Below are 14,534 nucleotides of genomic sequence, written 5' to 3' on the forward strand. Positions count from 1 at the left end.
CTGTGCGTGGAATCGTTTTGGACAGGCATTTCCGGAAGGTCTGCGTATCAATGCTAGATGTGTACTCCAGGGAATACCGCAGTCGATTTTCGCGGTTCAGGTGAGTTTCTTCGCCGTGCATTTATTTCGGTTTCAATAACTGATAATATTCAAGCAATAGGAATATATCGACACGTGTGCGCGAGCTACACGTTTGCAGCGTTGTGCCCGTTACCTCGAAAATTGCAAAGCCGGCATCGTCTCGAGAGAAGATACTTTCATTCCTCAGTCAATCACGGCGTAATATTATAAAGAGCGACAGGGACGCGGTTTCTGAAACCCTTCAGACCTTCACGGAACTCAGACACGTGGTGCTGAAATTTGACTTGATTCAAGCGATGGATCTCTCGAAGACCGCGCGCCTTTTGCAGAACTGCTTGCTTCCTTCAACAAATCATCTACATTCTCTCGAAATGTCGTTTCCTATCGAATTGACTGGGAAAAGCTGAGAGACTCTTCACCACAACGGCTACGACAACGCTGGTGCCATTCATTAACCGGCATCGCTTTACTTTGACCACTTTGAACCTATGGCTCTATCCCTTGGCCCCCTCTTTATATACGCTTCGACCAGTAACACCTACAAATTTCAATCTCTCGCCAATGTTTACATCACTAGGACATTTCCCGCACTTGGAAATATTGTCAATCAGCATTTCGGCATCTACAACCTTGGGATATATTTCTCGCCTGCTCAAAATGCACCTCACTACTTTAATACACCTAAGCGTCATCATTGATGATTCAAAAGCGACATCGACTCGAGGACTTTTAGACCAATTCGACGTGCCGATGCCAAAGCTTGAGGACTTTATTCTTCGATGTCAGTACGACACCTCTGCACTTGCATCTTCTTCATACCAGAAATCCACCTTGCAATCTACCCATCAGCAAGTGTCTTCATTGGTCTCCATGAAACTGCGCAACGTCTTGCATAACAGAGAAGACTTTCTCACCATTTTCGATCCAGCTGTGTCTTATCACAAACTTAAATATTTGCACATGTCACTTCAGATTCTTACTCCGGATATGTTGGACATTTTTGCTCTTCACTTGCACAATCTTCACGGGCTTTACGTCCTTGTCAGGTTTCTCAAATGTCGTCACAAAGGAAATTTGATCATCAATGAACAGGAAGAGAACGAAGTGAGTCGATGATGATTCGCCTTTGGCTGATCAAATGATTAACGAAGTTTGATTTTAGTTCTGTACCATGATAAAGCGGCATGACTACAGCAGCTGGAGACTCAAGCATCTGATATTGATAGTGGGAGATGACTCACGGACCAACTATATCTCTAACGGGGCGGCAGCTGTTGCAGAGGTCATGTCTTCTTTGGAAACTTTTAACGGCATGCCATGGGCAAGGTTTGTTCAGTATGCAAGACGAGATGCAGTACCGCAGTATCGCTATACAGTGCCCTGGCTAATATAATAGATAATTCAGCACATTCCGGAATTTTTGTGAATCCTATCCTAGCAATGCATCACCAACATACATCGTCCCATCACAATTTGCACGCTTGGCATGTTCTCTGCTGTCAGTGACATGAGTCCCAGCAGCTGCCGGACTTTGAGCCCATTTGCCTCAATTTTTACACATACTAATTACCTGCCGCGTCAATCTGTGATGCGGTGGAGGGAGGGGTGTGCGCGTGATCCAAAGCTTGATCTAAAAAACGACTCTTTTATTGTTGTATTGTCGACCTGCCAGTGTAACCTTGCTCCAACATTCGTCTTCACAACTAACAGCATTAGAGACTTTCAAAATACTGTATTATCATTGCTGGCAACATTCAACATTATGGACAAACTGTAGATTTCTGTTCTCGAACATGGCCGTTGAATATAGCCTGAAATGATGTAACACTGCATCTGCCAGTTGTGACCGCGTTTATTTGTTTTCCTGGAGATCAACACATCGTTTGACAGATTAGAGGTAGAGCCTGCGACGGCCAGCTAAGTTCGAACATTATTTTAGCAATAACCGTTCCTCGGCACGCTCAAGACTTGTAATATACAAACGAATATCCTTGGTGTCTGTCTGTGCGTGGGTCTGTGTGGGTATCGAGCTACCTTTCCAGTCCTCAAGTCATTGCCTTCAAGTTGATGTTGCAAGTGATCTAAAAATACTAGGCCCCTCTTTATCAATTTGTTCACAGCCTATGTATAGTACGACGGTTGAAGCACCTGTCAAACCTCCATGTACAATTGTACAAGGTATACCTGCAACATCAATCCACGGACTATATCATGGACTGGTGCCACAGCCCATCTATCCGCAACAACGTTGCAATATTCCGCCATCCACACCTACATGGTCAACCTTCCATACGAACTATGGCTCCATGTCAGCTCCTATCTGACTGAGGAGGAAATATGGGAGATACGAAATCTTAACAGGATTCTACGTAGCATTGCTTTTGATAGATGCGGTTTCGAAGTCTCTGTATCGATGCGAGATATATACTCTAGAAAATACCGCCATCGGTTTTCGTGGTTGAGGTGAGTGTTTTTGCCACGTATTCAAATTCGTTCCATGAATTAATTATACTCCACCGAAAGACCAAGAGCGCCATGCGTGTATAAACTAAAGCTTCTCGATATTGCCCCAAAAATCGCAAAAACGGCGTCATCTCGAGACAATGTACTTTCCATCCTCGGTAAATCCTGCCGAAACCTAGTGAAGAGCGACAGGGACGCTGTCTCCAATACCCTTTTGACCTTCACTGAAGTCAGAGATGCGGTGTTGGAATTCGGCTTTTTTCAGGATATATCTTTCAGCAAACTCGTGCGCCTTGTGCAAAACTGCTTACTTCCTTCAGCAAATTGTCTACAGTCGCTCGAGATATCATATCCTATGGATTTCATTGCACAAACTCTATCGCCGACTCTTTTTTTCCCTCAGCTGGAATCGTTTACTGTGACATTTTTCACTGGTTGCAAAGCTGTTCTAGCTGACAGCCTTAGCCTCTTCAATACGACGGTTGCACCAGCACTGTTTCATTCATTAATCGACATCGACTGACGTCGACCAATTTGAACATTTGCTTTCTATTATCCTTAGGCAATACAAATTTCAATGTGTCGCGGCTGTTTTCCTCACTAGAGCACATCCCGAAACTGATCACGCTGTCAATCAGCACTGCAGAACCTACCAATATGGAATGTATCATTCGCTTTTTCAAGATGCATTTTACAACACTCTTAAATCTGACCCTTTTCATGGGTCTTATAAATGTCAAGTCAAGAGAAGGACTTTTTCAGGTTGAATCCTTTCCCAAGCTCGAAGCCTATCAAAGATCCACCCCGGAATGTGAACACCAAAAAGTGTCTTCGTTGGTCTCCATCAGGCTAGACAACTCCGTACACACTGAAGAAGAATTTCTCACCATCTTCAATCCGGCAGCGTCTTATCACAAACTTAAAGACTTGCGGATGTCACTCGAAATTCTTACTCCGGATATATTGGATATTTTTTCTCTTCACCTTCCCAACCTTTACAGCCTTAAGCTCGAAGTTGAATTTCTTAGATCTCGGTTCAAACGATATGTGAAGATCGATGAACAGGAAGAAAACGAGGTGCGCTTATGATAATTTTCTTTTTGCTGATAGAATGATTGACGACGGTTGATTTAGTTTTGCGCAAGCATAAAACAACATGACTACAGCCGCTGGAGTCTCAAGCATATAACGTTGATATTAGAAACTGATTGGGGTGAGTATGTCTCTCACGGGACAGCAGCTGTCGCCGAGGTCATGTCTTCTTTGGAGACCTTTAACAACAAGCCATGGGCAATGTTTGTTTGGCATGCAAGACAAGTTTCAGGCCCGCAGTATAAACGTATCGTAGACTGGATAATGTAATACTTTGGTGCTATACCACTCTCCATTAAAGCAGACATATATCAAATTACTCTGCTACCTAAGGAATAGCGATACAGAACATCCCATAGTTTGAGCACTTTGTTTCCAGCTTGTAGCTATAGCACGCTACCACTTAGTTGAATCTTCACTGGGTCTACATTGCTGGCGCCTCTTATTATACAAATGTCAATAATAGAAAACACCTTCTTACTGCGTAGTAGGTGGGAATATTTTAGACAGACAAAACCTCTGTAGGCAGTCAACATACCTACAGTACAATGATGTGCAATAAACCTCTTTGTTGTCACCAAAATGCAGTGCAATCAACGTTTTAGAACATCTCGCTCATGAGAATTAATTAACCCGGACTGTCTAGCGAGCAATACAGGTTGGGAGGCTTGCGACTTGAATTTGACCACAGTGAGGACAGTCTGCACGGTATAAAGGATGGTCAAAGATCTCAATTTTCTATATAATACTTTTTTGTCTCCGAATCTTCTGCAAAAAAAAAGTGAAAGTAATTTTTAGCTGTAATTGAACTATTTAAATTTCAACTACACCAATCGCCCTACGCAATTTATTCCCACGACCTGAGGGGCGCGTTGGACGCGTTCACACTCGCCGATCACGCTCGAAATCCAAATCCAATTCAAATTGAATAAGCCTGGGCATGCCCAACACCGCATTGTTACAACAGTCCTCTTGCACACATCTTACTGTCTCTATTCGAATATCACTGATACTTGTCGGCTTCTGCCACAAGAAGAGAGTTATCTTATTGTTTTTTTTAAAGAACTTGATGGTGATATGCTTACATAACCGTGGGAACCCCCGATGTGGCGAAAAGACAATAAGGGATGGCTGGACGACATTCAATAAGAACAATAGCTACGGCTGGACAGAGCATTCCCCTCTTTTCTTCGACCTACTATGACTGGATAACGCACATTCGAATTTCAGAGGATGTCCTATGCGAAGAGGCCCATAACTTGACTTAGAAGCGAATCTAGGAGGATGGTCATGGAGCTCTGGGCGTTTTAGAGTTGAAAGGGACGGGTACGGGCATATGGTGCGTTAGATAGGCAACATTTCCTTGTTCTACTCTCAAAGGCTTTCTTGAGACAGGCTTTGGAGGCTTTGCCACTTGACTTGGGTTTCAAGCTAATTCGTTATCTTCCATCGACTGGGCCTCTTCACCATACTATCTACCGCAAATCAATTCATTTCCACCACCTATTTCTCTCAATGTCATTTCATCTGTTATCATAGCATACTTTTGCGATGCGCCTTTTGGATTTGTCCTTGTTCTCATTCCAGAAACCGCAACTTCCCCAGGACTAGAATTCACTTCACGTGATGATATCCACACTAGCTGGACATCCGCATTTGGGCGTTCCTTTGTGATACCCCGCTTCATACACCGTGTTCCTATGATTCGCGCCGCCGAACGACACATTCTCCCACCATCGCGCTCCGTCCGTGCTATTTCGGCCCCCTTGCTTGACATCGTGACGCTATGGAACAAAGCAACGTCCGAAAAGGGATGTCGCTTTTGCTTATGTGAGATGGCTCTTTTGGGTGAAGGGACAAGGTCACATCCATACTGGGACAAGAAAATGTGAAGCTTCGAAGGGACTCTCAGGACAAGGAACAACCCAAACGCGTACAGGGAGGGATGTCGAGAGCAATTGCTCTTATACTGGACGAGGTGTCATTTTTTATCACCGCCTCCAGTTGATCTACCTTCGTGTACTCGAACGTTGTCGTCTCGGGCGCCCCTCCGCACACACTCCCCGACAGCGATACCACCCCATCTGTAGATCAGTATGACTTACCCAAACGGCATCTTTTCCGCCTTCGCCTTTATTGGCTTCCTCATGTGCAGCATTCCCCTCCCATGGCATCTAGAAGGTACACACTCTTCTTCAATCTACTTTCGACGATCACCTTACTTATATCCATCGTTTTATTAGCCTGGAACACAGGAACCTGTCTGTACATGGTGTGGACTGGTCTGTCTTGCCTCAACCAGTTTGTCAACTCCGTCGTATGGAATGACAACGCAATCAATTGGTCTCCAACTTGGTGTGATATCTGTAAGTCCTCGAGGATTTTGTTTATCTTCGCATTGCTTATCACTGTACTGTAGCATCGCGGTTCATCGTCGGCAGCGCCGTCGCCATTCCCGCAGCATCGTTGTGCATCAATCGTCGCTTGTATCACATCTCTTCAGTGAGGTCTGTGACTATCTCTAAGGCTGAGAAACGCCGCGACGTCATGGTCGATCTTTCCATCGGCCTCGGTATCCCTCTGGTAGAGATGATTCTCCGTATGTTGTTTTACCAGTTCTCTATTTATTTGTTTCTAATCGACTCTACAGAATATATCGTTCAGGGTCATCGATTCAATATCTACGAAAACGTTGGTTGCTACCCCTTCACATATAACACTTGGCCTGCCTACGTTCTTGTCTACTGCCCACCCATTGTGATTGGCATCATTTCCGGTATATATGCCATCCTCAGCATCATTCAATTCAACAAAAGCCGATCCCAGTTCAACGACCTTCTCTCTGGCCACAGCAACCTGACCTCCAGCCGATACGTTCGTCTGATGTGTCTCGCCGGTGTCGAAGTTCTTTGCACTGTCCCCATCGGTGTATATGCTCTTTCTCTCAACATCAGAACTGGCATCCAACCATGGATCAGCTGGGCCGACACTCACTACGCCTTCTCTCGCGTCGATCAATTTCCCGCCGTCCTCTGGAGCTCTACCTCGGTCGGCGAGTCCTCGCTCGAGCTCTCCCGCTGGCTTGTCGTCGTCTGTGCTATTGTCTTCTTCGCCTTCTTTGGATTCGCCGACGAGGCTAAGAAGAACTACCGCTCCTACATGCAGTCTGTCGCCAAGCGCGTCGGTATCTCCACCGGCTCATTTGGCAGCAGCAGCGGCGCTTTCAGCTCGACCGGCTCGAAATCGAAAGTCATGGGTTCCAATGGCAAAGTCCGCCCTGTGCTCCCTACTTTTGTCCACCAGGACTTCCTCCGCCGCCACGACTCGATCGACTCATTCACAGACGTCTCATCAGCCTCGCTGCGCGACGTCAGCGGCCACCTCAACGAGAAGGGCGACCCGGAGAAACAGGAGGAGTTCAACCCTACCCTTTCCTATGGCGGCCTCACTCTCTCTGATGTCGGCGGGACACTCAACGACTGCTCCGCACCACCCTACTCTCCCGCCTCCTCCTCTGCATCCTCATTGACTGTGCCTGAGCCCGCACGCACTCGCTCCAATTCCAACGTCTCCACACCGTCTTCGCAGGTGCCCATCCTCTCAGATTCGAAATCAAAATCGAATACACCAGATATCGTCTGAGATGGATTCATGTGCCCTGCTTTATTCGTTCTTTCATACCCCACTGTATCATTATTAGTTAACTCTCAACACCACTGTAGCTATAGCGTCTTATCTTTCTCTCTCTTTTTCTTGGTTATTCTCCTCGCATTGGAAACCCTACTTCATATTTACAGGCTCGTTCGCATTTTAGTAATAGCGAGGTTCTTAGATGTATACTCTTATAGAAGAGTTTTACACCCACAAAATCAAATCACAGTTTAAACATTTATGTTTTGGCGTGAACATCATTAAGCCTTGGAACAATTGGATTAAAATAGACTTGGCCATTGACTGTTCTATTGTTGGTCGTTGAACTTTGTGGGTGACGGAGTTGTTTGGAGAGGCGGTATGGGTGCCATTGTGTCATTGTGCGATAGCCAATTCCTGGAAGTTCAAAGATTCGTCTTTTCCTGTTTGTGTACTGCTTGGTACCGTCTTCCATGTTTGTATCCCGGGTCACACCACACTTTGACCTACATCGCTATTGTAGTAGTGCCACTTTCAGTCCTGATAGCATAATAAGCCAGCTTCGACACACATATTCAGATGGATAAGTACACTATTTTCTTTCCTTGGGTAGGTATTATTGTGTTGTTTCCATGTCCATACGAGGAAATGGAATCCCAACGGAACTTGCAGAGTGGCGAGTCAAGCATGGAAAGGGTCGAGTGCCCACAGCCACTCGATCATTCGCCAGCCTTCCTTCTACACCGACTGAACCTAATTGTCTGGCATATTAATTCGTATCTAAGATATGATCACTATGACAGGAAAACCAAATATGAATGTGCCATTCCATTTTAATTGTTGGATGGTTCGTGAAAGTTCGAGGATGTGCTATCCATAGAGCTGAGTACATTCGAGTCATGGACGGAGGTAATAATGTGTTTCACTCGTACAAGAATTTGCTGACAATTCAACAGAGGAAATTTGAAGTACAATCAATTGTTTAAATTTGTGAGAATATTACAATTTTAATGATACAATTTAAATAATATAACCAGCCTCAGAGCTCAGAATGATGTGTGAGATGAGAGGCAGAAGAAGCATGGGAGAAATCGAGTCGCCCACAAGAACCAATAAGAACGAATGTGGTATAGTGCTTAGGCACGTATTTGAAGAATAATTAAAGATGCAGATGATATCTGAGTTGAAGACTTCGTGATGATTGATAGCTGACCTTTCACGTACAACATAAGCGCCCATGATCGTGTAGTTCCATAGCGTAAATAAACGTACCGAGTTACAGAGATTGTATTTGCGGCTCTATGCGACTGTGCAGAAGCCAGCGAAGCCAATTCGAGTGTCGGCGCTCGTCAACTCCTTCATCGAGTCGTCTGATTTGTTCCCATCCACGGTCGGTATGGTAAACGGTGGGGAGGTATATTCTTTGAATACGTCCATTTCACGGGAGATAAAAAACTGATTTGAGACTAAATTTTAGATTGGTTTACTGGAAGACTTTGCAGGAAATGAGGGGAAATTAAAGCATATGTCGATTGAGATTGTACCGTTGAAATAGCGCATCCCTTTCCCGATGTGGGTTGTGGACAGGCCTATGCGACAGGATAGCAATTCTGGCGCTAATTGTTTCATCGAGCGGTTATTTCGATGACTCGTTAGAGCGGAGTGGCGAGTAAAACTCCGATATGGGAGGTTTACCGTTCCTGGCTGGCTATTTCAGCCATGGGACAAAAAAGAACATACAGGTGTTTGGAATGCAGGGCCAACGTCTGTATGGTTTGCAAGTGCCGCGCTGCTCAAGAGCTGTTCTCCGGAGAGCTGGTTGTTCCGAATGATGACCACACTGGTCATTCAAGTTCAAGGCTTCAAGCCAGCTGGCTATCCTCAGGCAGGCGCCCCAGATCTAGGAGAGCAGAGGAACGGTATTTATCATGCACTTATCTGTCATGATCATAATAATGTTGCTTAAAAATGTCTTATATTACAAAATGTTTACAAGCATATTCAAAGGTCTGGATAATAAGAACGAATGAGGGATCCTAATGACTGGAATTAACGAAAGACGACACGGTATCATGCTGAGGTTGACAGTAGTTAAATTACAGGGTTTTCTTGAATGCTGAAGTAAATAGACATGAAATATTTCATCATGTTCTATTCGATGAATAAATTGTCAGCATCAAATTTTTTCATCCCGACCCGAGGCAGCTCTCACCCTGTGAAAGAGTTCCAGAGTATGACATAGTAATCGACTAGGCGATTACACAAAACCATGTTGGTCCACCTCCACTGGCTTTTATTCGGACCTCGTAGTCTGCAAAAGCCTGCCCCTCTTCCTCATGATTGGTTGAGAATTGGGGGGATATATCAGAGGGTGAAAAGGAGGTGAATGTATCCATGTTGGAGATTTCGTAGATGTTCGTATTTATTTGGATGTAAAGTTGTGGGTATATTGAGTTTGTGAAGTAAAACAACACCACTTTATGAAGTCCATGAGTACAATTACTGCTTTTTAATCTGATTTGCTGAGCTATTATAATTGTCCTGTCGTTGCGCAATCGAACCCGATGCACTGTTTCCAAGCTTGTGTTGGACTATTGTAATGAGTAGTTCATTATATTTGAGGCCATAGTTTTATTATCGTCGCTTTTCCAAAGTAAGAAATGACCACAGCTATCTAATTGAGCAGAGATTCTCAGTAGTAGGCCCGTGCAAGGTCCAAGCGAGATGCACCAGGATTACATATGAGCTTTCCTAACACGGATGAATCCTGGGATTTATTCAAGCTTTAATAACATTCCGACTAGGTAAGTTTAATGCCATAAACAGAACATAATCCGATCGCAAACGGACGCGCCAAGTACGCGCCGCAGGCTATTTGCTTCATCACGTGGTGGGAATTTCAGTTTCCTCACAACTTCACCTTTATCCATTGAACGTTCTTCAACGTCCAACGATCGATCAACGCATGAATCTTTTTCAGCATTTGCAGCTTTAGCTTGGATCAAATTTACCATGATGTTTATGAGCTTTACGAGCGCTCTCGCCTGGTATTATCATCTGTTAAATATAAATATCTACGAATGTCGCCGTCAAATTGATCACTAAGTTGTCTTCAACTCTCGCAACACTGACTATCATTCGCGAGTTACAATTATTCAAGAAAGTGTTGCCCTTATAGAAAAGGTTCCTGGATAATTGGATATCTTCACGCTGGGGTACGACAGAAATAAATGATTCCAGATCAATTTCATAAAGTTGTGTTACAGGTGTTATATACACTACTGTACATAAAATTCTGTGGGTAATGAGGTATCAATGTGTTGGAGATTGCTAATGATATAAGTCTGGTATGATGATAGAAGACGAATGAAAAAGATGAAAGAAACTGAGAGGATGTACGAAATGAGCGAAGTTGAGTGTGTTGGATGAAGGGACGCTAGTTGAATATAAAGCGATGCAGAAAGATAATGCGTTACTGATAGCTTGGTGAGAACAGACGTTTTATAACGCCTGGTAGGCTCGGCATCGCGTGTAAATGAGTGTAGAAGTCGTCCGCGTGAGAAGGGCAGAAGATGATGGATGATATGTTGCGCAGAGAGGAATGGCCGATGTCGTTGGTAAATGAACTTGGGAGAGGACATTTGACTGAGGGCGAATGATGGTGACAGGCGCAATGAGATGTGTGGAAGATAGAGAGTAGCGGTTGAGGGGAGGAAAGGTCGGAATGTGTAGACAGAGGGAGGGAGGGGAGTATGCGAGCTAATGCCAGCAAATAACTGAGTGATAAATACGAGCAAAACCACCGGTTCTAGAAACGATCGGATGGAACATTATGAGCCCATAATCTTAGAGGAAATAAACACTGAAACTCACGAGAGGAAGGGAGGTATCGCAGGCAAAGGCGACCTTGCCTTGGTAGACGACTTAGGCAATGACGCAGAATCCAGCAAAGCCAACACGAGTGTCAGAGTTCACTAGATCTTCCATGCAGTCATCAGGCTCAGCTCTTGCATCTGAGTCTAAGAAGGATGGGCGGGACACCGACGCAGAGTCGTTCTGGTCTTGATGACCGGCGCCGGTCTCAAGAAACTCGAAAGTGAAGTTTGTGAATGAGTCCATTGTAGAGGGTAGTATAAAGGATGTAGCTTGATAACGAAGAGTGTGAGGTATCTCTGGGAGGAGAAGGCAAAGGTAGTTCAGAAGAACGGAGAGGTAAAGTGCAGCGATTCTTCGTTACGGAAATGTCCCCTGAACTTTTACTTTTAACAAGTTGACCGTGGGAGTTCCCATTGATGGATAAATTTGGATAACAATCTTGGAACAATCAGCATTGTAATTAGGTTTGTTCTTCTGACTCGATTATGTTACCAAGATAATACATATCGGTCCACTCCCCGTTTCAGATTTATGGAGGCATACGTTCACCCTTGCAAAGCATTCCTCGGGATTGTAGATTCTGAAGCCGGCTATGTTGGTCCACCAAGGACGGTCGGCTAACGGTCGGTCATCCTATAAAGCACCCGCTCATATATACATTCAATACATTTTTAAGGTTTGGGGTACTGGTACCCCTTTCTGTAGTTCTTTCTTTTTTTCAGACGCATAGCTTCCATTATACAGAATCCCCTGATTTCAATTTTTTTTCAGGAGGTTGAAAAGATTTATATCAGCGAGTTGATATCGGACACAATCGATTGGGAGGATGCACATAAATACGACCAAATACGAAATATTAAGAACATTTTGTAAGTCACAAATGTCACAATGTCAACACGAATGGGGCGCCACGGGGGTGCAATAGCTGTAAAATGGGGGGTCGGTGCACCCCGTGCAAAGGGGGTGCAAATTGAAATGGGGTGTGTAAATAAATGCAAATGAGGCCACACAGTCACATTTGGATTCTGTGGCTGACATTCTGTTTCGGTCGGACTTCTCCATTTGTCAGACAATGGGGCACCAACAACAGAGAGGTTTCCAAAGTCCCAATTCCGAAAAAAAAAAAACACAGAGTCTGCGTTCGGATCCAATTATCTGCCTCTGAAATTTCGACTTGATTCTGGACGCCTGTAGAATGAGTCACAAAACTGAACTGAGTTTCGGATAGCTTCGTCAGCACAGTTTATCCATTTCCGAATGAAATGGAAGAGAACAACAGTTCAGCGCAGCCATTTGAAAGAAGACTTTCTGTAAATTATGTGCCAAGAACTCTGATCGAGCAGGTGGTGCACCGCCATATGTGCCCCTTTCCCGTCGAACATACGATAACGTATACATCGAGTCTGGAAGCAGCTACCTAGCACTGCAGAAGACAGCCTCGTCACCCGACAAAATCGCCTCTTCGACGACTTGGATTGAATTATCGAAAGTTTTAATCACGTAGTACATCATGTAGACTTGAACAAGGTAGATATTTGATTTATTGCACATGTAGCTATACATCTTTCAAGTTTGTAATATACATACAGTCCCTATTCGCGATTGTGAGAGGGAAGAAGATGGATGATGGAGAAAAACGAAAGGAGTGTGATATGAGAACCATAAGGTTCGATACACTGGCGGACAGTCAGGTGCGACTCTACGTGGTGAAGATCGATAGAACTCACAGTTTGAGAACGAGCATAGCGATAGCAATAACTTAGAAGAATGAATGTGGAAGCCGAAGGAACAGAAGAAATCGACAAGGAATATCGGGTAATGAAAGGAAAGTTGAAAGGATGATGGGTAATGCTGGGACGGCGGGATGCGCGAACGAAGGTGAACAGTGAGCCTAGTGCGTGCGTGGATGGTGTCAGAGAGATATTGAGATCAGATAATCGATGTCAGACTTACCTGTCGGCATCCTCCTAGGATACGACGCAGAAACCGCCAAAGGAGTATCCGGCCTGGCGGTCGGAATCGTTGAGGAACGATAAGTCTTCTTCAGAAGAGGCCGTCTCAGAAGACGAAGCTGGGTGATAGGCAGAAGCTCTCTCTTCGCCGGTTGAGGGAGCGAGGAGGGCAAGGAAGTCGGAGAAGGTATCCATTGATTGCTGAGTTGCAGTAGGTAAGGTTGTGTAGGTATGCGGTGAGATGCGCGCAATGGATAGGTCAAAGCCTGTACAACTGTGTGATGAAAGATTTCGCAGAGATGAGGGTTTCTGGTAAGCTGCTGAACACGGGGGTTGGTGCTTGTCTGGTATATATATACAGCGTGCGGACGGGAGCAATAGTTGAGTAGATGGCTTGCCTCCTTGTTCGGACAAAATATTTTCCCACAGAGAATGCACGACAAGTTATTATTAGTAATATATTATTTTCGGTATGCAATTTCCAATGGCTTCTGAACCGGTGTATAAGCCAAGCCATACTCAATGATATTAACCGGTTCTGACTCGACAAGAAGTGTCATAGCTTTTTACCAATAGACTTTTTTTTGCAGACCTGTACGACCTTCAGGTATCGTTCAAAACAGTTGGCACTATGTAGTTGTTGGTTATTCAATCTCCGCTTGATAGTGCATGCGCTTCGTTGGCCAAAGTTGACCATACGGATTACGTAACAAATGACAAAGCTTTGATTCTTCTCCTTGCCACGCTCACTGCTCATTGTGCATTGATTCTCATTGTGCGCATTGTTCCCTCAGTGCTAGACCACAAAGATACGCGTCGGATATACAAAGAGAACCTCTCTCAGGAAAATGTCTCTCTTATTCATTCCGCCACTGCTTGCCCGCCTTCAGAGCCTCCTTCATGGATCCAACTTACCCTCTGTTCCCTATATTCGCTTTCATTGGCTTTATACTCGTCCTCATACCTCTTCCATGGCATATTCGGGCGCTCAATGCGGGGACATGTCTCTTCATGATTTGGACCGCAATAGGTTGCCTTATCCAGTTCATCAACTCTATAGTTTGGCACGGGAATTTTCGCGATTCAGCGCCGTTGTGGTGTGACATATGTACGCCAACTTACTCTCTCCACTCATTATCTATCCTCATCATTCATAATTAGCTACCCGCCTGACCGTCGGAATAGCTGTCGCTATACCTGCTTCATCTCTATGCATTAATCGACGCCTTTACAAAATTGCAACGTGTCGCGCCGCCCACATAACATTCGCTAGTGTAAGTCAGTACTCAGTGCGTCTGGATAAAAAACTAATAGCTTCGACTTTAATCAGAGGAAAAGGGCAATCCTAGTTGATCTGTCGATAGGCTTAGGCATCCCATTTTTACAAATGGCCCTCCGTGCGTAACTTGATAACCATTTTCTGTCGTCATTCTGAATCCA

General features: G+C 44.6%; 2 protein-coding genes across 2 annotated transcripts; both read left to right on the plus strand.

The window, feature by feature from the left end:
• Positions 1–3,201: 3,201 nt before the first annotated feature.
• JR316_0010511 (uncharacterized protein) lies at positions 3,202–3,663 on the plus strand (the record flags this gene model as incomplete). Its single annotated transcript, XM_047896179.1, has 2 exons — positions 3,202–3,621; positions 3,655–3,663. The coding sequence occupies 2 exons, from the start codon at positions 3,202–3,204 to the stop codon at positions 3,661–3,663; spliced, it is 429 nt and encodes a 142-aa protein (XP_047744224.1).
• Positions 3,664–5,960: 2,297 nt separating this feature from the next.
• Positions 5,961–7,278, plus strand: JR316_0010512 (Pheromone B alpha 1 receptor; the record flags this gene model as incomplete). The annotated part of the gene is made up of 3 exons (XM_047896180.1): positions 5,961–5,991; positions 6,056–6,235; positions 6,287–7,278. 3 exons carry the CDS (start codon positions 5,961–5,963, stop codon positions 7,276–7,278), a joined length of 1,203 nt encoding a protein of 400 aa, XP_047744225.1.
• Between the last annotated feature and the right edge of the window lie 7,256 nt (positions 7,279–14,534).

This window comes from Psilocybe cubensis, chromosome 10 (genome assembly GCF_017499595.1).
Source record: "Psilocybe cubensis strain MGC-MH-2018 chromosome 10, whole genome shotgun sequence".
NCBI classification, from domain to species: Eukaryota; Fungi; Basidiomycota; class Agaricomycetes; order Agaricales; family Agrocybaceae; genus Psilocybe; species Psilocybe cubensis.